This window comes from Carettochelys insculpta, chromosome 4 (assembly GCF_033958435.1).
Source record: "Carettochelys insculpta isolate YL-2023 chromosome 4, ASM3395843v1, whole genome shotgun sequence".
NCBI classification, from domain to species: Eukaryota; Metazoa; Chordata; order Testudines; family Carettochelyidae; genus Carettochelys; species Carettochelys insculpta.
This window is the reverse complement of record NC_134140.1, coordinates 34,559,720-34,585,607: the sequence shown is the minus strand read 5'-3', so window position 1 is coordinate 34,585,607 and position 25,888 is coordinate 34,559,720. Positions and strand designations below refer to the sequence as shown.

Sequence of the window (25,888 nt, the reverse complement as noted above, 5' to 3'; positions counted from 1 at the left end):
AGAGAATCCTTGCCTGTGGATAAACTTGAATATCCTTGACAGCACAGCAGTGCTCATTAATCATAATGCTCAAAAGGCTACAAAGATCTTATTTTTCTGTTTTACCTTGTGTTTGAGGCAAAATTGTCCATCTCAGATTCTGAAAGCAATTGAAATGATTCCCGTAAAACAATTCCATTAGAGGATTTTCTTGGAGAGCAATATGGAGGACTATATTTACCCAAAAAGCTTTTATTTAAGTTAGATCTGACAAATACTTGATGCACAAGCACCATGTAATCAGGATTTGGGGACAACTATGTCCTTGCTGATCTCCCCCACTGAGCAGTGCTTCTAGAAACTTAGTTATGAAAGCTATTTCCAGTGTTACACTCTTCTGTGATTGGCAAAGGGGTAGCAGTGAGTGCAGGGAAGAAGTGACATCCTCAAAGAGACAACAGCTATTATCTGCCCGTACTCTTGTTCTGCAGCCCATAACTGTTCATAGGTGCTCTGCTACAGAGGACCAGAGCTGGCATGCAAAGTATGTCTTTGTTGACACTAAAAAAACAATGTATCTAGAGCCCTGCAAATCCACAGATATCTGCTTTGTGTCCCATCCATAAATGTGGGTATCTGTGGCTCATTTTCCAGATATGGATGTGGACACAAATCTTGTACTTAGAACCCTGCAAATTTGTGGTTATCTGCATTCATGGATGTGGATACCTGCAGATCATTTTTGCAGCTGCAGATACAGCTCTGTCTGTATCAGTGGCTTCTAAATTGATAAACCTAAATGTTGCTCCTTGATATATTTATTTCTGTAAAGAGCTTTGCATGGAAGAAAAAATCAGTGCTAAATATTTTTTGATCAGCCCTGTATTAACAAAAATGCATATTCCACATTTCTGAATTCCAGTCGTGAAAGTTATTAGAGGTGAGTAAAAGTGAACAAGACTTAGCAAAACATTAACAAGCCCTAAGTGACGCATTTCTGAGCTAGCAGAAATCTGTGTGACCAGTCTGAGAGTCTGGGCTCTTCTGTAGGGGTTGTGTATTTATTTTTCATTAGGTCATCACTAGGGAATTTCTTTTTCTGTCCAAGGTCATATGTGACTTGTGGATGATGCATTTTGTTTGTTTCCTCTGGGTCACTGTCGTCTCAGAACCATTTTTGGGGGAGTACTGGTGGGGGAGGTTAGTTTAGCTGTTAATAAGATTGTACTGATAGCAGAGGTCATCACATTTTGTGATGAACAAGGGCCTTTGCTAATCAAAGCAAGCTTTATTGTGTTAAATCACCCATCGATGTAATTAGAAAGCATGGAGCAACACATTGCAATTAAACTTGCTATCAATCACAGCCCTTAAATGTTCGTGATGTTTCTACAGACTTTTGTCTTCTTCTCCCTTGTTGAAGATATAGGCATAAGAAATGGGAATACTGTAAGATATTAACATAATGATGAGCTATTTTTTCAACATTTGCCTCTAAATGTTTAAAGGCATATTTTTTTCCAAATGTTAAACCCCTCCACCCGCCCAAAAAAGCCCTCTTTAAAAACCAAACACTCTTTTCTGGCAGCATCTAAAGGTGGAGGATTTTTTTGAGATGATAGGTAAGATTTAGGTGACAGAGAACTGAGGCAGGTTAAAAGGGTGTGCCTATCCATTTTTAATACAGTAGTGTGAAGGAATACAGCACTTTAACTTGCAAGGTTGGGCTTGAAAAGCCATTAAAAGGATCTTATACAGGGAGGGACAGTTCCAGAAAGTATTTGAATGGAAATATTTTTTCTGATCTATTGATTATTGGTTCAAATTCTGTTCCGATTAGTAAAATATTTAATGAATGAAAATAATTATTCCCTGGTGGCTATTCACTGGCTCGTCGTACTATCTGCAGGTTTTTTAAGCAGTGTCTTCAGCTGGCTAAGTTACCTTTAAAGAGGGTGACCATCCATCCTGTATTTGGCAGGACAGTCCTGTATTTGGAATGCCAAAAAGGTGTGTCTACTTATTTTTTAAAAGGGACTAATTGTCCTGTACTTGTGCCCCACTGACCTTTTCTGCCAGCATCTCTGCAGGCACAGCTGCTGGCCGGAGAGCACATAGATCACTTCCCTAAGCCTCAGGGAAATGGGGAGGAGCGGAGGTGGTTGCCACTGTCACTTCTCTGGGGGTCCCAGGGAGTGCTGGGGGCTGCTGCTTTCCCAGGGCTGCCGGGGAGTGCTGGGGACTGCTTCTTCTCCAGGGCTCCTGGGGAGGGCCATGGCTGCTGCTTCCCCTGGGCTCCTAGGGAAGACTGGCAACTGCTGCTTCTCCAGGGTTTGGGTAGGGCCAACGTCTGCAGCCTCCTTCCTGGCTCCCCAGGACTTGGTGGAGCCGGGAGGAGCTGCCCCTCCCTTCATATCTCGCTGTCCTGTATTTGGGACAGGGAGATATGGCCTCCCTACCTTTAAAATAAAGCGCTTCCATTCTCACACTCCTCCTCCTGCCTCCCAAAATTTTGAGCATGTGTCTTGACTAGAAATGAGCAGTGTTTCTCAATGGGTGCTCCATGGACTGACACTAGTGCCTAAGAACTCTTTGCTGCAGTTTAGGAAGGCAGCGTCAGGTTAATAAACACTGTTATAGAATATCTGAAGGGACAAAGTTCTTCCCCTGTCCAGGTTTAACTGAGAGCCTTGATGATATCTTGCCAAAACCTTTTGGAATCTGGGACAATTTAGAATATATATTAGTAAGCTGGTGGAATGAATTCTGCAAAACTCGTTGGAGGCTTGGCTTATTTGTTTTGCTTTAACAGAAGTAGCATGGAAGTTTTGCAGTAAGGAGTAAGTCTGTCCTTAGCTTATTGAGAAGTTCTTAGTATATGAACAAGGGCTGTTTTATTTTGGTGTCTACATCCTTTGTTTAGAATTGCTCTCAAAATATTTGTTGTGAATAGAAAAAGCTATTATATTGTCTAAATCCTTCAACTGACAAAGCAGTAAAATGCAACAGAAAATTGCAATCCCAGAAAAATGTTTTTGTAGCAAATAAATGAGTGTTATCATATATCCATTATAGTGAGTGGAGACAGATTTGGCTCAAAGCTAGCACGATTCCAGTGTCATCATTGAAAACACTCATTAGTGAACATTCAGTTATTTTAAGAAGCTGAAATTTCATATTGGAGTTTTCAGATCTGTTCAAGTTCATGATAAAATGTATTTCACAAACAAATGCTTCAGTGACTTGTACAAATAGCGTTCCTCTTAAGTAACTCACTCTCACTTATTTCACCTTTATTTACAGACTGCATCTTGAAGCCACTTATTCCATTTAGGATGTTGTTGACTATCATACTCATTCATTAGCATGCATCAAAAAATCACTCTATTGAAGCAGAACTTGAAAAATAGTTTCAATGTTGCTGAAAGATTGTTATCGCAAAACGAACATCGGAATCTGGCTAATTCTTGCCCAAAAACAGACAGCTCCAAGCAATTCTCAGTTTTCAACCATCTCAGCAATTAAAAATGCTTTGATCTTTTCCAGTAAACCTAAGGAACTTTACTGTGCTCATGTGAGCCCCTGTCCTCAGAAAAGTATGACTTGCCGCAGTGGCTCTGACCAATGGTCGGACTGTTCAAGAGGGCCAGTATATTTGACTACTTGTTCCTCTATGTGAATTTGAAGTTGGCAGTGATACAGGCCTCTAATCTAGCAAAGTAGATTTTGCTAGCAACAATCACAAATGATTTTTTCTTGTTCTGTTTGTTACATTGGGATCTATGGACACTAATCAGACCAGGTCCATTGCACTCTAGATACTGCGTATACCTAGGCCCTCTTGATCTTGCAGTCAGATCTAGAAAGGCGAACCATTATGCCTACATGGATCAGGTTTGTAGGTCTGGAGCCAGATAGCATGCGACTGAGTAAAATTTCATAAGTACCTAAGTGAAAGTTAGATTGGGGTTTCAAAGTCTTAAAGATAAAGTTTCAAAAAGCACCTGTACTTCTCCAAATTTCAGGAGTAACTTTATTTAGATTGGTTGAGATAGAGGGGGAAAGGGTGTGAGAAAGGGATGCAACATAGAAACAAAGTGGTCACAGTAATAGTTGTCAAACATTGTGTTAGTTTCATGGTGTGTGTCCAGGAGGTACCCCACACTGGCACTTCTTATGCAGAAGGTAGAGGCCTGCAAGAGACTTTAAAAATACCCTGCCAGTAAACACTTACTCTTAAAAAACTCCTCAAGGTCACAGATTCCCTGACCTGGGGTGATAATGCCGCCAGCACTGATATGCAAAATACCCCTTTGAGAGCGCAGGAAGACGCACTCAGGAGTTTCTTCCTGTGGGATGCTCTTAAGCAGTTTAAAAAAAAAAAAAAAAAAAGCTCCTTGAAAACAACTTAAATATTCCTAACAGCTTACCTTGCAGGTTTAGGCACATGCACACAGGACTTCCTGCCTTCTAGGACGCAGGAATCAGATCATAGTCTCAAAAAAGGTGATTGTTATTAACAAAACAAAAGGGTGCTGGACTTAGTGCGAGGACTGGGCGGGAGTTGGGGTGCGGAGGGGGGAGGGGGTAGGTGCCAAAGTGAGGATCTGGCCATGAGGTGCTTAACCTAAGCAGCTCCTGGCTGGCAGCACTCTCAAGCAGACTTTTCCGCCTGCCAGCAGCCCCAGACCACTCAAACCGGCTGGCTGTTCCGTGTGGCTTTCTGTGCTGCGGTGGGAAGCTTTGTGCACTGTCTGTGCCCCCAGCATAATCTCTCAGCTTTTACTGGCTGGGCGGGAAAGGCAGCACCCTCTGCTCCATGCTGCAGGTGCAGGCTGCAGGCTGTGTTAAAAGGCTTGGCAGGCTGGATCCAGCCCCTGGCCATATGTTGCCTGCTTCTGGGTTAGACTCTCTTTGCATTGTGATCGGCTAGTAAAATTCTGTGGAAAATGTGGAGTGGGGGTAGAGGAAAGAGTAGTTAACTCCACAAAATATTTAGGATGTCAGTAATGATAATTTCTCTCTCTCGCGCGCGTACACACACACACCATTTTTCGGCGGGTTAGCCATGTCAGGCTGTTTCAGCAAAAACAAGGAGTATGGTAAAAACAACAGCAAGTCCTGTGGTACCTTAGATCTGACGAAGCGAGTCTTTGCCCATGAAAGCTTATACTCCACAATTTCTGTTCGTCTGCAAGGTACCCAGGTCTTGGTGTTTTTGCAGATACAGACTAACATGGCTACCCCTCTGATACTTATCACCATGCAAAGGAGTCTGCGGGCACCTTAACGAGACTAACAAGCTTGTTCCCTAATAAATTTGTTAGTCTTTAAGGTGCCACTAGACTCCTGGTTGTTTTTACACACCATTTTGCTTTTCCAGGGTGTACATCTCTGGGTCTTTCTTTCACTAACCTGTATTTCAGTAAACATGCAATAAGAAATGTCAGATCGTGCTCCATGTCTCCTAAATGTTGCAGCACTTTGACTTATAAGACACTTTCAGAGTAGTCATGTATGAGAGTAGTGACTTGTCAGGAGAGGGATGGGGGGATTTTTTAAAGTTGTCTTGTGTAATAATGTGTAAAATTTAAGCAGAGGGCAAACCCCTCCCACTTAATAAAGTCTCTCGCTCTCTCAGCTGTGCCTTTTGCCTAATTATACCCATGTTCAAAATTGTTAGTTTAGCTACCTCATATCAGATTTAGCCTGCCAAGCTTCTTTTATTTTCAGAGGTATCAGAGATAATATTGGGTATTCCCATCTGGCTTTTATTTATTTTTATGTACTGTTTAGACATTTTGTATGTACACATACTGTAAAATGATTAATCAAGTAATTTAGATGCTAGGAGCCTTGTGCTGTTTCTAATGAAACATCAGGGCAAGATAATAGCGCTAAAACAAAACATTGTTGAAAGGTAGTGAATAAAGCCCTGATTCCTTCTCAACCACTGCCCACACTCCCTGCCAACACAAAAGCATACTTCTGTCTAATATAAAACTGTTACATTTCTAGGCTAACCTTGCCCAGCTATTGAGTGATTCTCGGGATCGAAATAAGCATCTGGGAGAAGAAATTAAAGAACTTCAACAAAGACTGGGAGAAGTACAAGGAGACAACAAGGTACCACAAACATTTTTGTTTAATAGGAAGAGTACATGTAATGTTTAAACAGGACTAGAGACAAGCTCTTCAGAAAAACTGAATGAGGAAATATTTTGCTCTTTTTTCATGACTTTCAAGAATATTGAGGTTAAAAAAATTCAGAAATGGAACAGAAAAAGCCTACATAGAATATTAGTAATCTGGGTTCCTTGAAAAGCTTCTCTACATAAATAAAACATGCTAAATTTCTTCTGTTTTTGAATATTCATTGTGGATACTGTTTTGGGATAATCATCACTAGCTTTTGCTGTTTTAGATGCTGTCACTGGTCTTTCCATTTGTAAGTATATTTGGATAAGCATTTGTTCTTTCCTTGTTTGTGATAATTTTTATCATCTAACACAATAGTGCAGATTTTCAGTATATAATTAAACAAGAAAGTATTGTTCATTTTTTCTCTCCCAAAAAGCAGATCCAAGTGGTCTTGAGACTGAAATATATATTTTATGAATTTTAAGTAATCATCCTGCTTTTATCTTTATATAACCCATTTATTTTATTGCCCTGTTTAGCAATATTTGTGAACGTCTCAAAATCTACTGCTCCAAACTCCAGTTGTCCGTTGAGTGAAATAAATAGGTTCAAGCTAAATGTGTGTATGAACTTGCAGCTGCAGCTATGCACGATAGTATGCACACAAATCACACTAGTGAAAGGTAGGACTTGAATCAGGTGGTGGAGAGGAAACAGTAAGGCTCAAAACCAAGTGAGACTTCTGGGGAGCAGAACAGAAATTACGCAAAGGCCTCAATGTACCTCTGTGCTCATGTGGAGTGCCACTGGAGTGGCTTGCAGGACTGGGGTGTAGGGGCTGGCTTAAACACATTGTTATATGATTATAACTAAACTGATAAAGTGGTAAAACTATTATTTGGATGCAGTTATGTTGGTATAAAGGTGCTTATACCTGCTGCTGTAACTTATTCTGATACATGTATGTAAATATTTTTGATTTGTTTTCTTTCCTCTTTTTCTCTCTTGTCTCTACGCTCTTAGTTACCTTTTGTGTTATATTTTCTTTAATGATTTCTTCCCCTATATTATTGGAAACTTAATTTTTTTTTTTTATTTTGTAAGAGCATCCTGCCTCCAGCAAACTCCTTTGCAGGGAAGGATGATCCAGTGGTTAGGTCACCAGCCTAGCGCATGGGAAGCCCAAGCTAAATTTTTTCCTCCAACATAGGTTTCCTTTGTGGCTTTGGGCAAATTACTTAGCTGCTGTGTTCCTCATTTTTCCTTCTGTAAAATGGCAATAACGTTACTTCCATTCCTCACACTGGTGTGAATTTAGAGTTACGAGTTGCTGTGATATTATGGTGACAATGACTGTATAGGTACGTTAGTCAGATTTGCTTTTTATCTATTTTCCTCTCCCTCCTCCTTTTTTAATGTTCCTTGTCACCCATTTCCATCTTTGTCAAAGATGCTGCTCAGAAAATGCCTACAGTGTGTTCTAGTGCATATTTTGAGTTCTGTCAAAAAAAGTAGAATATTAGCTGAAAATATAGTCTCTCAGATGGCTGTCAAAGACAGTGCCACCCGGGAAAAAAGGTACATTTTCTCCACTTTGTTGTACTCCTTCTGTTCATAACATGAAGGCAGAGAAAACCAAAACCCAGAATTATTGCCAGGAATGGCTCATGATCTAGCTGCCCCACTGAGATCTAATTGTGCTATTTAAGGGGATCTGCAGAGTTTAGCTAATAATTATGAATAATGCCTATTATACTGTGCTTTTTATCACCAGCTCTCAAAACACACCACAGTCTTTGTACTTATCCTCCTAATGCCCGAGTGATGCAGAGAGAGCATCTCCCTTCACAGCTGGAGATGGGCGGTTCAGAGAGACCCATGGTCACAAAGGAAGTTCACAGCAGAGTGGAGAACTGAACCTGTGTCTCCTACATCCTGAAGTAGTGCCCTTAACCTGCCTTCCTCAGAAAAAAAAAGTGTAAATGTTTTGTTTTCCTCCTGAGGATCAGAGGTGCTTTTTAATTTTTTTGTAAATCTACTTTTTAGAAACCTTTATTTTTATAAATTTGAGGAACATGAAGTCTTGGCTTCCCTTTTGTCTGCAGGGTCTCCTTGGAGGACTGTCACACGGGAGCGTCTATAGTCTTCAGTGTGAAGTAATTGAGGCACTGACTCCAACAAAGAGAATTTTCCTCCTACCTGTTTCTTTTTTTGTTGAAACCTTCAGCTCTAATGCCTAGCAATATGAGAATAAATCTTTACGCTCAATTGCTCTGATGTCCTTTTAGAATCACAGAAGATTAGGGCTGGAAGTCATCTAGTCCAACCCGCTGCTAATACCAAGGACCAACTTCCACAATTAAATCATTCCAGCCTGGGCTTCGTCCAGCCAGGCCTTAAAAGTCTCTAAACGATGGAGATTCCACCACCTTCCTAGGTAGCCCATTCCAGTGCTTCATCTTCCTCCTAGTGAAATAGTTTTTCGTAATACCCAGCCTAGATCGCTCCCGCTGAAACTTGAGCCCATTGCTTCTTGTTCTGTCAACTGCCACCACTGAGAATAGCATCCATTTTCTTTGGAACTGCCATCCCTTTCAAGTTGAAAACTGCTCAAATGCCCCCTCACTATTTTCTCTTTTAAATACTAAATAAGCCCACTTTCCTCAGCCTCTGCTGTAAGACAGGTACCCCAGCCTCCTAATTATTTAAGTTGCCCTGGAGTGGACCTTTCCAGTTCGTCTGCATCCTTTATGTATGGGGGGCTCCAAAGTGTTCAAGATGGATTCCTTGAGGACCTGCTCCCGGATTTTTCCTGGGGCTGAGATGAGGCTGACTGGTCTGTAGTTCTGTGGATCCTCCTTTTTCTTCCCCTTCTTAAAGGTGGGCTATGAATTTGCCGGTTCTGAATCACCTGGGACCATCCTTGATCTCCAAAGATGATTACCAGTGGCTCTGCAATTGCATGAGCTGCCTCTCTCAGCACCCTCAGATTCTTTAGATCTGGCCCATGGACTTGTGCATGTTCAACTTTTCTAAATAGTGCTTAACCTGTTCTTTCAGTACTGAGAGCTGCCCACCAGCTCCCACTACAGGGCTGCCCAGTGTAGCAGTCTGGGAGCTACCTTTGTGAAGACCAAGGCAAAAAAAAGCATTGTGTGTGTCAGTTTTTTTCAACATCATCTGTCACTAGTTTGCCTTCCCCATTCAGTAAGGTCCCATGCTTTCCTTAATGACCTTTTTATATGTAACATACCCAGAGAATAGAAACCCAGCTTGTTATCCTTCATATCCCTTTTCTAGCTGCAATTCCAGTTGGACTTTCATCTTCCTGATTATACTGCCGCATGGTCAAGCAACGTTTTTATACTTCTCCCTAGTCATCTGTCTAAGTTTCCACTTCTGATGAGCTTCCTTTAGGTGCTTAAGTGCCTGTTAAGGCAGGCTGGTCACCTGCCATACTTGTTATTCTTTCTGCACAGTGCTTTGCCCTCAATAAGGCTTCTTTAAAACACAGTCCGGGTATTCATGATGTGATAATGCTGTTTGTTCACTATTTGTAGTGTCTTCAAGAAAAAAAAGTAGGGAGGAGATGAACTTCTAGTGAAGTAAAACAACAATAGTAAAAACAACCCTTCTCTACACCTCCATGTTTTTTTCCTCTGTTGTTTTCCTTTAAGCTCCATACTGATGTTGGGGGAAGTGCAATATCTGAAAATGCCAGGCAAGCCTTATTCCTCACACAGGCAGTAGCTTCCATGGTGGCTATGAAGAGCAGCCTTTCCCTCCACTTGACCAGCATTGATGGGACTATACCTCCTTGAAGGTCCACCGTCATACTAGTTCCAGTAATGCCACAGTCCCTGCAGAGTCCGAGTGCTCAGAGCACAAGGCCGTTGTGTTTGGTCTGTGTGCAGGAAGTGCTTGTGTCCTTTCCCTCTTTATGCACTCATGCGTGGATGTGCTAAATGTGGTCCTGTCTGTAGGAAAGAGCAGTATGTTTTAGTCATTGAGAATGAATGTGTGTAGTATGCTCTGTTTAGCAATCTGAAACCTAGCTTCAACTTCCCCTCCCATCACAGGCTTTGTCATTGGGACCCAAGTAAACCAAGTGTTTCATAATCCTTTTAACCACAGATACCAGTGGCATTAAATTCCACAGCTGCTGTCAAATTAGCTTTCTTACTCCTGTCATTTTGGTAGCAGTAAATCCAGTTTCTGCAGTTTGAGCTGTCTTCTCCCAGACTTCTTTCTGCAGGTCAATTTACCATTGAATAGCCATCTTTGTGATACCTGTACTCTCACATGGTGGGCTGGACTCATTTTGGTAACCCTCACGTCATTCACTGCACTGATGTGTACAGCAAGGGATGCATCAGAAATGGTGTAGTAACCCACACATTAATAAGAAACAAGGGGAGTTTCACAGGCATTAGTTTTATCCCAGATTTGCATCTTAGGAACATGGCTGGTCTTCAGTTCTGTAGTTAAGTGATAAACAGATTGCTATCTTTGGATTGCCTACCAGGAGTTGTGGTCTCCCCAGGAGATTGAAACTTGGGAGTCAATGGCCATATTTTACCGTCTCCTTGCTTTGGTAGTAGAAGTCCTGGGATTGTTCTTCTGAGCTGCCAGCCCAGTTAACTCAGCATTGCAGTACTGATAAAATAGGTGTATGCAAAAGCCACAAATTACAATAAATTCTTCTTACATTTTTATGCTGCAATTCCCCCCCCCCCCATATTTTCTGAAGTGAAGGAGGGCAGCAGGTCAATGCCAGCTTTATGTCTGGCAAGAGATGAACAAACAGCTGCAGCCAGTGAAGCTGCTTGTGGGTGAACAATGCTTCCTGTACTTGTACATGCGTGGCTCATAAAGCCCGTCTCTCAGTTACAAGAATTTGATAGAATAAAACAAAACCTCTTTAAATATCACACAATAGCTCTGTCAAGAGACGTGTTTTGATGACTTGATTTTTTTTTCAAATTGCGTTTATGTTCACCAGTAAGATACAATGGTTAATTGGGTTAGCAATGGGATCTTAACTGATGTCCTTGTACTCGTTATGGGAATTGTGTATTCTAGAAGTTAAGTGCTTAATCAGTTAAGCAAGAGCAAATTGCTTATATCTGACTTTTTTTAACGGGACTAATTTTCGCATTTGTTCAGCTAGATCTTGAATGGCAGAAACTGTAGAACATGTCCAAAAATCTCTTGATGGATTTGTTACTGCAACTAAAGAAGTGCAGCTGCAGTTACACTGTAGTAGTCAAACAGCTGAGTGATTAGAGTATTTATTCTTATGGTTGATCAAAATCTCTTATCAGCTTTGACACATGAACACTAAGTTTATAAGGTACTTTATTTTTAAACCCTTTTTCCACCCAGCATTGGAGCAGTGATAGTTGGAGAATAAACCCTTAAACTGCAATGAAATGAAACCCTTAAACTGCCTTAGATGGAGACAGAGAAGTTGATGAGGTAGGAGCCTAGAAACTTCTAGATGTTAAGGTGATTATCATTACCACTCTACTTCCCACTCAAACAAGTCACTGACAGATAAATAATTTGTTGAGCTGATAAGTTCTTAGTTCAGTGTGAGGACAGCATAGTGTGTTGTGTCCAGAATAATAACTACAATATTGCTGACTGTGTACAGGACAAAGTCACTGTCAAAGTCTGTCATGTGAAAACCCACTATGTTGGAGGTCCTATCCATGCACCATCTGGTCTGTTGTGGCTTGGAAATCCTATACAACAGCTAACTGGTTCCCAGAATTCCCTTACCCAAGCTACTTGCCTAGTGAGAGACCTTTATCGCATTTCAAACCTGTGGAGAGTTGGTCCTTGTTCCCAGTCTAGGTCACTGGCTCTCTGGCAGTAGCAGTGTTATGAACTCTAGTGTAGAGACCTGGCAGATGCCTACCTTGTTATCTAGATTGGTTTTCATCAGGGTTAAGTGGTGCTAGAGAAAAATGCTAGCAGCATCTTATCTGCATCAGGGCTTTTCCTAGTGGAGCTTCACTGTGCTGGCTATGGTGGGAAGTTTGAATAAAAACAAGGCAAGATACAATTATGGTGTTGAAAGATCAATTTGTAAAGCAGCACAGACATTCTTTTGATCCCCTTTTCAGTGATGAGTCCTTCAACTTGCAGTCATTGACTGTTTAGACTTAGTGGTGGCTTGATATACCTCTGTTGTGCCAGGAAAGTACAAGCTATTCAGTTACTGATTTGGAGTAGAGCAGTAAGCCAGTGGGTCTGGCAGCCTTGGCTAAGTAGCTGATCTAGAAGCATGACAACCAAAGCTAAAGGGTGGATGCATGGAGCATGCATCTAACACATGGATCTAATCACATCAAAAATATGTATGTGTTTAGGGTAATTATTACACTAAGAAGTCAGATAATTATTTGGCACTAATAATTTTCTTGTCCCTTTATAAGAAAAAAACATGGTTCCAGTCTTGAGTTGTTTCATTACTTAAAGTGGTCTGGGATACTTAGAAGAAAGTGTCAGTGTAATATTTCATTAACGTACAGGGCAGCAGCATCGTGTCCCCGATGGGGAGCTCCCGCCGGGGGATGAAGGTCCCCTCGACCATACGACGTCCCAGCCCTGAGTTCACGAAGACCCTTGCGTCGTGGGCGCGGCTGGACCAGCCCACATAGATGTCCTGGAACCAGCTGTTGGCATCGACCAGGGCCTGCAGGATCACCAAGCGGTAGCCCTTGTGATTGACGTAGGCCCTGCGGCTGTGCTCCAGGGCCCGGATGGCGATAGGGGTGCCATCCAGGTCCCTGAAGCAGTTGGGAAAGCCCAGCTCCTGGAATCCCCAGATGACGTCGTCCAGATCCCCAACATGCACCAACTGCCTCAGGAGCACCTTGTTGATTGCCCGAATGGCCTGCAGAGCATAGGGGGGCATGCTCATGAGCGTGGGGTGGGGTGCAGCTTGCCCGTCCCCATCCTCGCCCCTGGCCCCAGGGTGTCCACCCATCCCCATCCCCGCCCCTGGCCCTGGGTGCCCGCTGTTCTCCTGACGGTGCCCATCACCAGGCTGCCTCCCCTCCCCCCCGCAAGCAGTCTAGGTGTGAGATGGGCACAGCTTACTTCAAGGAGGACAGCCCCGATGGTGGCTTTGCCCACCTTGAACTGGTGGCCAACGGATTGGTAACTGTCCGGGGTGGCCAGCTTCCATAGGGCGAAGGCCACCCTTTTGTGCAGGGGGAGCACCGGCCTCAGGTGTGTGTCCTGGTGCTGGAGGACTGGGGCGAGCCAGTGACACAGCTCCAGGAATGTCTCCTTGGTCATCCTGAAGTTCTGTAGCCACCGATCGTCACCCCAGTCCTCCAGCACCAGCCAGTCCCACCAGTTGCTGCTTGTGGGGAAGCTCCACAGGCAGCAGATGACCCAGGGCACCGGCTGGGGGCATTGTGCCCTGAGGATGGCTTCCAGGAGGGTGGCCCCTCATGGTGGCCACCAGGAGCTGCTGCAGCACAGCGGCCAGGACTGTGGCCAGGGCGCTGGCCACGGCTGCAATGGAGTGGGGGCACTGCTCGGGGTCCATAGGAGAACGGGATGCCACCTCTGATGCATCTTGCTCTCCCTCGCTTGCTCTCTCGCTCTGCCTGGGGACAGGGAGAGACAGGGGACAGGGTTGTTGGCTGTCGGCGTGTGCAGGCTGAGGTCTGGGGAGGGGGGGCCCTTTAAGGGGACGGCGGATGGTGGCCTCGGAAGGGTTCGTCTGCCATGCGACCCTGCCCATAGTACTTCCTGCCCCTGCTCTTTAAAAAGAGCGGGGTGGCATGTGTGGACGCTCTCTTTTGAAATTGTGCTAGGGGCCTTTCGAAAGAAGGGACCGAACTTTCAGTCCCCTCTGGTGTGTGTGGACGCTGTGTTTCAAAAGAGCATCTTTTGATGTTCTCTTTTGAAAGACATTCTTTCGAAACAGAACTGTAGTGTGGATGCAGCCTTTGTGTTTAGGATTCCCCCCATTTCCCTGTCCCCAGTTTCATCAGTAAATAAATGAACTGGGATTTGTCTGGAACAAACTTTGAACTTTGCAAACCTTATTCCTGAAAGAAATATTTAGGTAAGGCTGTAATCAAAGGTGCTGGAAATAGGTGTGTTAGGGATGGGACAGCACCCAGCTGGCTTCAAGTTGTTTCCATCATATACAAGGTTTTCAGCTTTAGTTCAGTGGCTGTGAAATAAGCCTCTTCCACTCCTACACCTTGGCGCATAGGCCATAGGCAACCATTCACCAGCGGTCACCTGGGTGATCTTTTCCAGTTCTGACCAGTTGTATCCCATCTTTTTAGTGTCTGCCTTCTGATCTCTATGCCAGGTGTTTCTTGGGCACCCTCGTTTCCTTTTTTCTGTGTGGGTTCCACAGTAAGGCTTGCCTTGTGACGTTGGTGATTGGTTTTCTAAGGGTATGTCCAATCCATTGCCATCTTCTCTTCCTGATTTTGTCTTTGGCAGGAAGTTGGGGAGGGAGTTGCCCCAAGTCTTGGTGGTTGATGGTGTAGGACCAGTGGACCCTGGGTGGATTTTATGAAGGCAGTTATTGATAAATGTCTGGGGGTTTTGGACATTCTCTTTGTTGTTCTCCAAGTTTCCGCTCCATACAGTAGGGCTGATTTAACATTAGAGTTGAATTAGCGGTGAGCTGCCCCCCCTCAATTACTCCTCCTAACCCTAAAAAAAAAAAATTATTCTAGCACCACTGGCTGGAATTGCATACTATACCACAACCCCTTCCTGGGGTGTAGGATGAGCATGCTGTAATTACATTAACCAAGCTCTCCCCACTCTAGTGCTCTGTGTGTATTTTGAAAAGATGCTGAGCTACTGGTGCTGCTACTCACATAGAGTGGGGAGAAATTCAGCAGGACCAAGGCCTTAAAATGTTCTTATTTCCTTTGTTACTTTTCTAACCAGTCACAAAGTGAGGTGCTGTCATAATTTGTCTGTTGGCGCTATGTGATTTTTTTCCCCTTTGACATTTGTATGATCAGTTGAAAGCTGTGACCCTATTCTTAAACTTTATTTTAAAAATATACATTTTTAAAATTAGTAACTGGTGTGTTTTCCAGGAACGATTCAGAATATACTCCTTACAAATAATCCACAATCTTTTCCTGTGGGGATGGTGAAATGTAGTTTGTCAAAAATAGTAATCTGCAGACCATTACTTTACTTAGGAGCTGCAAGTCACCCTTGTAACTTATCAGCAGAAGCTGTAGTAGCAGCACTGGTGTGGATTACACAGGGGCAGAAGTGCAGAAGAGTCTGCTTTGGTGACCAGCTTTGCATCAGTAGGATTTTAATTGGCTCATAGGTACCAGGATGAAAGGCATCCTCTATATACCTAATATCAATGCTTTTCTGTAAAAGAAGAGGAGCTGGTACTCAGCCAGCTCTCCACCCTCAGCCAATCCCATGTCTGGGGCTGCCGAGGTGCCGGTACTCAGTACCAGCAAGTAGCTTCACAAAAAAAGCATTGCCTAACATAGATGGAAAATACAGTCATCTGGATCAGAAGATTGATTTTCTAACTCTGAAAATATAACGGTACTCATTAATTCTTTTGTGTGGCTGCAAAATGAGAGGAAAGTCATGGGAATTCTCACTGCAGATTTCTCTAGCCTCTGTGGAAATCTTGCAAATTGGGCTACGGGGAGGTAGCATTTTTCCCAAACTGTACAAAGTGTAAACAATTGCAAATGCTGCATGTGCAGCAGCCCATGCAATCTGCAGGCTGATTATTTTTTAAATAAAACCTGACCTAAATTAACGTCCAACCATTTTCAAAACTACTGTTGAATGGACACTACCCTGAGAATTAGGTTATCAACATTAAAAAGAGGTAAAATAATATTTGCTAGCCATGAAAGATGCTGAAGATCTTGTTTAGCCTTATAGCTAAATATTTTAATACTGTCTACTTTTATAATATATAAATGGATATTTTAAAAAATGTTTTTATGTTCATGTAAAAAAGTCTTATTTGTTTAATCTTCAAGCTAATTCTGCACAAAGGTTGCAACTGGATTTAGTGTAGTAGGTACATGTGTGATGCTGGGTAATTCAGTTTACTTCTCTGTAACGCATTTTCCAATCTGAAAGGTGAGGCTATTAGTTATGTTCCTTTTCAAACAGCCTTAGGAGATGGAGTGAAAAGCTTGCTATAAAAGCAGGATATTTCTGATAGAAAATAACTTTAAAATTCAGAATCTTGTTACTTCTGGAGAAAGTGGATGGATCATATGTCCATGCTCACGTTAAATATCTGCCTGTATGTAGAATCCCATAGATACTGCTAGAGGGCCTGATCTGGCTCTTTGACGTCATTAGCTAAGCTCCCATCAGGCTCATACACAGGAAAGTGATCTCATAAGATGTGCTGGTGGAGATTTGTGAGAATCTGAAACAGCTCTCTAACAACTGGTGTCTTTCTAGTGATACAACCTACTCTGTTAATGTTCTCTCAAGTTTTCAGTCTGTGTTCTGTGGCTCATGGAGTGTTGGCATTTCTTGCAGCTCCTTAGAATGACAATAGCAAAACAAAGACTTGGAGATGAAGAAGTTGGGGCACGTCACTTTGCAGCACATGAGCGTGAAGACCTTGTTCAGCAGCTGGAGAAAGCACGAGAACAAGTAATAACTCATGGGCAGTCAGGGATTGTTTTCACTGCTGGCAAAAGAACAAGTAAATCAGGATGCCTCTGCTGTTTTATCATGGCTATTACCTGGTTTGCAATGCAGATAGTGGTTATGGTGGCAAGGGGTATGTACTCTGGTAGTATTTATTACATATATGTATAAAGAACATTCAGAGCACTTCAAGCTTTCAACCAGTGCACACCGTTGTAAAAGTAAGTTGCTTCACCTCAGAAATTCATCCAGTTTTAGGGTGGAATATTCCAGCTCTTGAGTAGCGCATAGCCAGAGTTTAGGATTGGTAGTGAAGAACTGCATATTTAATTAGAAATCTCAGGCACATATGTCCAAACTGAAATTTAACCAGAGGATTGAGATGAATGAGTTGGTGGGTGTTTCAGTGTCTATGGCTGGTTAAGACTTGTGATTGATACTTCTTCCAAAATCCTTGGTCTTTCATCGGAAGTGTTCCTACACATGGCACTCAGTACTCACTAGCCGTGTCTACACGTGCACGCTACTTCGAAGTAGCGGCACTAACTTCGAAATAGCGCCCGTCACGGCTACACGCGCTGGGCGCTATTTCGAAGTTAACTTCAACGTTAGGTGGCGAGACGTCGAAGTCCCTAACCCCATGAGGGGATCGGAATAGCGCCCTACTTCGACGTTCAACGTCGAAGTAGGGACCGTGTAGTCGTTGCGCGTCCCGCAACTTCGAAATAGCGGGGTCCGCCATGGCGACCATCAGCTGAGGGGTTGAGAGACGCTCTCTCGAGCCCCTGCGGGGCTCTATGGTCACCGTGGGCAGCAGCCCTTAGCCCAGGGCTTCTGGCTGCTGCTGCGGCAGCTGGGGATCCATGCTGCAGGCACAGGGTCTGCAACCAGTTGTCAGCTCTGTGTATTTTGTATTGTTTAGTGCAACTGTGTCTGGGAGGGGCCCTTTAAGGGAGCGGCTTGCTGTTGAGTCCGCCCTGTGATCCTGTCTGCAGCTGTGCCTGGCACCCTTATTTCGATGTGTGCTACTTTGGCATGTAGACGTTCCCTCGCAGCGCCTATTTCGATGTGGTGCCGCTCAATGTCGAAGTTGAACATCGACGTTGCCAGCCCTGGAGGACGTGTAGACGTTACTCATCGAAATACCCTATTTCGATGTTGCTACATCGAAATAAGCTATTTCAATGTAGGCTTCACGTGTAGACGTAGCCACTGTGTACTGAATCCCCAAACTAGATGTCCTCTCGCAGTTAACATCTGTCATCCTAGTACTCACCTGCTTTAATCCTGCATAATGTACTGAAGGTGAAACTCCAAAGCCCGGCACGCAGTTCAGCTGAAACAGCTGAATTTTGAGGACTAGCGTTAAAACAGTTTCTCTGCCCAATGTAGTGTAGATTTTCATTGTGTAACTAGAAATGAGCCAAAACCTGAACTCTAAATATGAAATCCTTCAAACTGTAGGGGCAACTAGATTTTAAATTCTAATCCCTTGGTCTAAACCTGTCACTACAATCTTGGATCCCTGTCCAATCCAAAGCCACCCAGCGCCTCTTTATTTCCCAAACTCAAATAAAGATGTGCTTTCTTAAGAACACCTGCTGTCACAAGAAATCCTTAGCCTCACACCCTATTCTAGCTCAGACTTACTCGACACCCAAATATTATCTCTTTGATTCCTTGATACCAAGTTATAACCATGCTAGGGGCCAGTTGGTACACTTGTTGCTGAAGTAGCTCCAATTATTTTGCAAATAAGGTCTTTCTTTGTTTTTGTTGTTCCAAACAGTTTCTAATTGTTCTGAAAGTTCATTCAATTTTTGATGCTGAACTTGGTTTTAACCTTAGTTTTAAGGAACTAGGTTAGAAAAATAGAATAAACAATACTTTTAAAACTAACTTGTATGTATGGTCAAAAGAGAAGAACAACAAATGTAATCTTTATTTTCCTTTTTTTATTTTTGGCTCATTTTTAAAGGGATGAAATGGTAGTGAAGGAAGAAAAAGTGCAGCAATATGAATGTTAGGGTCAGCAGCTAAAGAAATTTATAGAAAAGTTACACATCTCAACTTTTTGTACAAAGGTATCTTCAGTGACATTACGGACAACAGTTATAGGGAGCATCATCGCTTAAAATGTTGTTTGGTCAGGGTGAATTCTGGTTTCTTTTTTCCCCAATATATTTGGTTTGATTGAATGCACAGAAATGTAGTGATCCTCAAAGACTGGATATAATTTTCTTGAAAGTTTTAAGAGTGTTTTAGTCAGAAGTTTGACTGAGTCTTCACATCTGCCTTTTGGTATGTTTAGGGCTGTCACTTTTTGTTTTACTTTTGTGGATTACCCTAAGTATACTAACTGGCCACCTAAATCTGACCCTCTCAGAAGCAAAGTACTTGCTACTGTTCTGTGTCTGGATATGATGTACTCTTCAGTAAATTCAGCACATTAACAATAGCAGAGCTTTTTTTCTTCTGAGATTGAGACGCTGGGACATGATCTTCAAGCTGCAATGGATGAGCTACAGGACGTAAAGGAAGAACGCTCTTCTTATCAAGATAAAGCTGACCGACTAAACCAAGAGCTTAATCACATCCTAGGAGGACATGAAAATCGCATCATTGATGTAGATGCCCTGTGTATGGAGAACAGGTGAGTACAGAGGAAATCCGCAGTGCTCCTTGTGTATGTGTAGTGTGATCGTTCCCTTGGTACAAGGACTGAGCCACCTCAGTACCCCTTGCCTGTGGTAGCTGGGTGTTCTCTCCTTAACACCCCCAGCCTGTCAGCTGCTCAGGGGGTTTCCTTGGGCTGTGTCAGACATGGCTTTACTTTGCAGGTTAACATGAGGGACAAGCCAGATCCTTTGATGCATTCCGCTGTGATATCCAGCACCGACACTCACCACTCACAGAAATTCCAGATCATCCGTTCTCCAACAAACAGTGTGCCCAATTTGTTTTACCTTAAAACACTGCTCCTATGTAATGTGCAGCTCTTGTGAGTGCTTAAAATAAAACAGAAGGTTTAGGTAAGAAAACATAAGAGGCTTCTCTGGAAACAAGAGAGATGGATGATTGTATTTTCCGCACTCTGATGTTTGGAATCACTTTGCTTCCATTCACTGAGCAGACATCCTATGAACTGGAGGGATTTCAGCAAAAAATGGATCCTGGTTCCCAGGACCAGGAACCCAGCCAACTAAGCAACAGAACTTTGGAGGGAAACCTTTATTAGATGGGAGAGGTAACTGTTAACAGGCCTGGACCCTAGCAAAAGTCATGATATAAAACAAAATCATAAAACTTAAGCTAGGGCCCAGGCCTGTTAATTACCTTTCCCATCTAATAAAGGAGGTTTCCCCCACCAAAGTTCTGTTGCTTAGCTGGCTGGTTTCCTGGCCCCAGGAACCAGGACAAAATTTTAATGAAATCCCTCTAGTCCACATGATGTCTGCTCAGTGGATGGATGCAAAGTGATTCCCTACCTCACAGGGTGGAAAAGATAATCTATCACGTGCTATGCTTCACAAATAAATATCATGGAAACGAAATGTTAAGTGTTAATTAACTCACAGCAGCAGTTGCCCATTAGTACTAGTTAGGCTCTGTGTCACAGGCAGCAAAAAGCTGAAATTGTGGATTGCATCAGGAGCTCAGCTACACCCAATGTCATTCCTAGGAGGGCCTGGGGCGACCTCCCCACGCTGGTTTTGCTTTTGCTCTGCCCCTTTCCACCCTTGGTCTCCTTCTGCCCCCATTGCAACTGTTGGTACACTGCTCCCGGGAAATGGAGTGGGCTGGGTCTGGGTCTGTGTGACTCCATGTGCCGCCACCATGCTGAAGCAAAGCACAGCTGGCTGGGAGATGGACAGCAGAGCAGGCTGCCAGGTTGTTCTGGCTCCTACTGTCATGGTAAGTGTGTGTGGGGGGGTCAATCCCTGTTGCTGCCCCATGACAGGGCCCACCAGGCCTCCCTACCCCTATGGGTCCCATCCATAAGATGACTGAGGCAGCCACTGTGAAATCCAGCAAAACACATGGCTGGGGCAGCTCTGGCCACAACACAGCTTTAAAGAAAAAAACTCAGAGTGTAAACTGACAGACTTGGACTCTTCAGAGTTATGTTTTGTATTTGTTGTTCCATTCACGTTTGTTTTCATTGTATTTCAGTCATGAGCTAGTGGTTAGAATTCATAATGGCAGGCAGTTTATTTAGGGTTTGCTTCACTGCAGTGCAGCCTTCCTAGTGTAGACAAGCCTTCAGTCACCATTATCATAAAATAAAAGCTTGTGAATCTCTTGCATTTTCAAAGCAGTTTAAAAGCATTAACTCATCTTTACAACATCCCTAGAGGAACATAAGGGCGACAGAGGAGGGGTACTCCCTCATCCCTAGCAACTCTGTATTCACTTCCTTTTTATATGACCTGGTCTAAACACAGTCTTTTTTGTCTCTCAGTGGCTATGTCTACACTAGCCAAAAACTTTGAAATTGCCATGCAAATGGCCATTTTGAAGTTTACTAATGTAGCGCTGAAATACATATTCAGCGCCTTATTAGCATACAGGTGGCTGCAGCACTTCGTAATTGATGCGGCTCATCCAGACGGGGCTCCTTTTCAAAAGGACCCCGGCTACTTGGAAGTCCCCTTATCCCTATGAGCAGATGGGAATAAGGGGACTTCAAAGTAGGCGGGGTCCTTTAGAAAAGGAGCCCCGTCCGGATGACCCATGCAGTGGCGAGCTGCATCAATTTCGAAGTGCCGCGGCTGCCTGCATGCTAATGAAGTGCTGAATATGTATTTCAGTGCTTCATTAGTAAACTTCGAAATGGCCATTTTGAAGTTTTTGACTAGTGTAGACACGGCCAGTTAGTTATGAAAGTAAATTTTCTTAACCCAAAGTTATAAATTGGTCCCAACCATAGTATGACTTTGCAAGTATACCAGTATAAAGTTGTTACTGGGAGAGTATCTCCTTACTTCTGGCAAATGGTTCTGTAGAGCAGCCCAGTATAATGTACCACAAAGAACTGTGCAATATCCCATCACACAGGCTCATACAGCATCATATGTGAACACATATGTCTGCCATAGGTAGGGCTTTGCAGTGGGGATGTTCCACCCATGCTAGCTGAATTCTCCATTGATGACAGCTTTAGAAGCTCCTGCATGTGACATGTCCATGCCAGTGGCTCTGTTACTACCTTGTACTGCACAATGACTAACACATTTCCAGCGCTTAATAAATAACAGACAATGTACAGGAATCTAATTATATCTGTATTTAATTATATCAGGGTTATGTATTTTCCAGATACCTTCAAGAGAGATTAAAGCAACTGCAAGAGGAGGTCAACCTTCTTAAATCTAATATTGTGAAGTACAAGGTATAATTTTCTGAGTGTATTGTTATGCTGCACTCTTCTATTTATAGAATGTACCTTTTTTTGTTTATTTATAGTACACACATTTTACAATTGTTTGTGTCTGTAGCACCTTAAAGCTAAAATTCAATTTGCAATTATAGCTTTCTCATAACTTTAATTGACGACAATTAGGTAATTTTAATACCTTTATAAATTTTGTTTACCTCCCCAGTCTTCCCTCTAGGCTTCTGAACAGTTATATAGTGTAAAGTGGTACCCTCTAGAAACAGCTGAAAGTGAGTGTGTTCTTTCAAGATCTAGGAAAAATTGCTCCTTTTGGTTGGTGTTAGAAGGTGAGGTTGTTACGGCTTGTTATGAAAAGGAGTATTGCTGGTGGTCGAAAATTAATGCTCTTTTATTTCTACAGAGTGTTAATGATTTTTATTGTCAAGCCATTGTTCTTTTATCTCCATATTTTCCAACACCAATACTGTCGCTTATAGCTCCACTTCTGGGACAGGCTGCGTGCACTTTTTGCACAGTAACTCTTCTGAACTAAATCTAGATGCCCAAGTATTCTTCCTCAAACCCCCTGCTCCAACTTCAATCAAAAAACATACATTCCATCTTTCTGCCTGAGACTTTAGGTCTATTGGTGATGATGGTTAATTTGGTAATTACTATTAAGCGATGACAGCTTTTCCTGCCTTTTAAAGAAGAGTGAAATTCCGCCAAAGCACTCCCAACGCCATTGTAGGCACAGGCATGAGAAACTGCATCCACAAAGCAGGCTTTGGTGTGTATTCGATGGCTGAGGGACAGTTCTTGGGAATGATTAGGGATCAGCTTTAGTGACAATCATGATTTTGCTTGGAACTCTTCCGGAAAGCCATTATTTTCTGTTGGATGGAACTTACAGAGTTCTAGTTCTCTTTTCTTTTCCCTCAATAAGCGTATCCAAACACATTGCTGGGTGGTCAGAATTCATTCCAGGCTGCTATTCCCCAGGAAGCGTTGCTGCTTTTACAAATGTATTCAGCCATTTCCAGAAAGAGGAAGGTTTTAAAAACCAGGGGGGGGCGGATAGAAAGAACAGTAAAGGGGGTGGCGGTGAGGTGCACAGATTCTTGGGGGTCCCAAAAGTTATTTGGCCTCAATATCCCACACTCCACAGTGAGCCCTACTCACATCACCTGCAGTATCAGTACAGACTCAGACCCTAGAAGAGAAACTCCAGGCTTCTTATCCCCACCCTCAGGTCCCTTGCGCTAATAAAAATGCTTTGGCTAATGTTTCTGAAAAATATTTTTGTTTCTTTAGAATGCTCTAGAGAGACGGAAGAATTCAAAGCTCCATGGTAGATCCAGCAGCAGTGCCCTGACTGGAGTACTTTCTGCAAAGCAAGGTACTGCAGAGATGTAACATGGTGGTACAGTACTTCATTGTTCACTGTGAAATAGAAATGAAGTTATTCTCACATCACTTTCTTCCTTTTTTTTCAATCTCATTACTATAGGCTCTTCTTCTCCAGCCCATTTAGAATAAAGTTTTTCATGTCAGTCTGACCCTATAATTGCCCCTCCGTTGCTTTCCCCATTCACTACATTAACCTCAAGCTTCTTATCCAGAGATTCAAGCTCCAGTATAACTCTCATCCAGACGAGTCTCTTCTCGTGTCACCTCCTCTCTCTGCTAACAATGCCAGACCTGATGCTCTATTTCAGCAGTAGTACAGATTAAAAAAAGTGAGGGCTCATTAAGTCCAAGTTGCACTCCATCACTGGGGAGCTTCTGTGAATTGCTTCTCCCTTGTGGGAAGAGTTGTGAGGTTTGTTTCAGGAAGGCTACGTCTACACTAGCCCCAGAACTTCGAAAGGGGCATGATAATGAACCTAATCAAAAGATGCTGATGAAGTGCTGCTGTGAATACGCAGTGCCTCATTAGCATAATTGTGGTCATGGCACTTCGAACATGCCACTTTCGATCATGGTCATGGCACTTCGAACGTGCCCTGTGTCTTGTCTACACAGGGTCCTTTTCGAAAGGACCCCACACACTTTGAAATCCCCTTATTTCTGGAACCAAATGGGAATAAGGGGATTTCAGTGTGTGGGGTCCTTTTGAAAAGGACCCTGTGTAGATGAGCTGTGCACGATCGAAAGCAGCACTTTTGAAGTGCTGCAGCTGCCATTATGCTAATGAGGCACTGCATATTCATGAAGGTTCCTCATTAGCATCTTTCGATTAGGTTCATTATCATGCCCCTTTCGAAGTTCTGGGGCTAGTGTAGACATGGCCAAAGAGACCAACAGAGCAATCCTTTAATCCCCTGTGTTCTTCTCCCACACATCCCAAACAGGGAGGCTAAAGATCAGAGATGAGGCTAATACAAGAAAAAATTACTTTACTTCCTGGCAAATCTTGTGGACTACAATGTCACCTCGCCCTCTCTCCCTGAACATAAGCACACGCCAAACCAGCTTTACTTGTTATGACAGGTAGCAACTCAAGAAGTTCTGAACTGCTTTCTCCTCTTCTCCATACATTTGTATTGTTTCTAGCCTCAGCGGGTGACCAAATGTGGTGATGATAGTAGACTTGCTAAGCATGGCTTAATGAGTCTAAGCATTCTTATTGCAAAGGAAAGTTTTTATGGGCTGATATATAACAGCACTGTTGCATCAGTTTCAAACAAGCTGTGGGAAGTATTCATTTAAACATGAAACCTTCCTTATAGGCACATTTTTCTCAAATGGACTTCAGAAAAATATTCTTGTTTTGCCAGTGGTGGGATATCTTGGGTCTTCCTGGGATAGAAAAATGAGGGCCTTTCCAACTGACCAGAAGTCTGTTATTTCCAAAAGAAACATTAGCTAAGGAGAAGATGGGTTTAGCTATGTTTGTGCTGAAAGTTGCTATGGAACAATGATCAGTTCACCATTTTTTATGACTGGCTATCGTATGTCCTCATTTGTTTTGCTGGTTCATTAGAATAAATCTATTTTCAGCTTAGTAATGAAACATAGCTGGATTTGCTTCTATTAAGTCAGACTAGTTGTTTGTGTCACATTTCTGTCCACATAAAGGTAAGACTCACTTTTGTTTTAACATTGTAGTCCAAGAGTTGTTATCGGAGGACCACGGTTGTAGCCTACCAGCCACACCACAGTCCATTTCAGATCTCAAATCTTTAGCTACTGCCTTGCTGGAGACTATTCATGAGAAAAACATGGTCATACAACACCAAAGGCAAACGAACAAGTAAGTAGCATAACTTGGAATTTGGGGGAAACCAGCAAAAGTATTCAAACCATCTTTTAGATTAGCATTTGATGTTTGAGTTCTCACAGAGAGAATGATAATTTAAAAACAGGGAAGGAAAAGAAAGTCCTGCACCCTGTACTCTTTTTCTGTGTAAAGTCAGTGATGACATTTGAAATAGCAGTTGTTTTGCCCACAGCTACAACGCCTAATACAGCAACTTGAACATTGATCTTACGAGGCATAAACTGTTGGATTGTAACACTAGTGTATGATTACTAGTGTGCTTTGTGATTTAATTATTTATGCTGGGCAGTAATGTTAACTTCCTGTCCTAGTCTAATCTGATCTTGCTGTTTTACAGCAATACTTCGGGATTTTCTGTAGCAGCCAGCACGAGAATATATAAAACTGTCTTTTGACAGAGTTAAAAGCATTGAACTGTGTTCTTATGCAGCACAAGAAAGTGGGAACTA

At 42.8% G+C, this 25,888-nt stretch overlaps 1 protein-coding gene across 3 annotated transcripts in view; it reads left to right on the top strand.

Moving 5' to 3' along the window:
- CCDC149 (coiled-coil domain containing 149) overlaps positions 1–25,888 on the top strand; it is a 93,270-nt gene that overhangs the window by 27,464 nt on the left and 39,918 nt on the right. The window contains exons 4-10 of one of the 3 annotated variants that reach the window (XM_074992560.1): positions 5,998–6,105; positions 6,404–6,427; positions 16,666–16,782; positions 19,260–19,432; positions 22,099–22,171; positions 23,471–23,555; positions 25,268–25,412. In XM_074992560.1, coding sequence (XP_074848661.1) covers positions 5,998–6,105; positions 6,404–6,427; positions 16,666–16,782; positions 19,260–19,432; positions 22,099–22,171; positions 23,471–23,555; positions 25,268–25,412 — 725 coding nt within the window. The remainder of the gene's footprint in view (positions 1–5,997; positions 6,106–6,403; positions 6,428–16,665; positions 16,783–19,259; positions 19,433–22,098; positions 22,172–23,470; positions 23,556–25,267; positions 25,413–25,888) is intronic. The other 2 variants (XM_074992561.1, XM_074992562.1) reach the window with 2 other exon arrangements.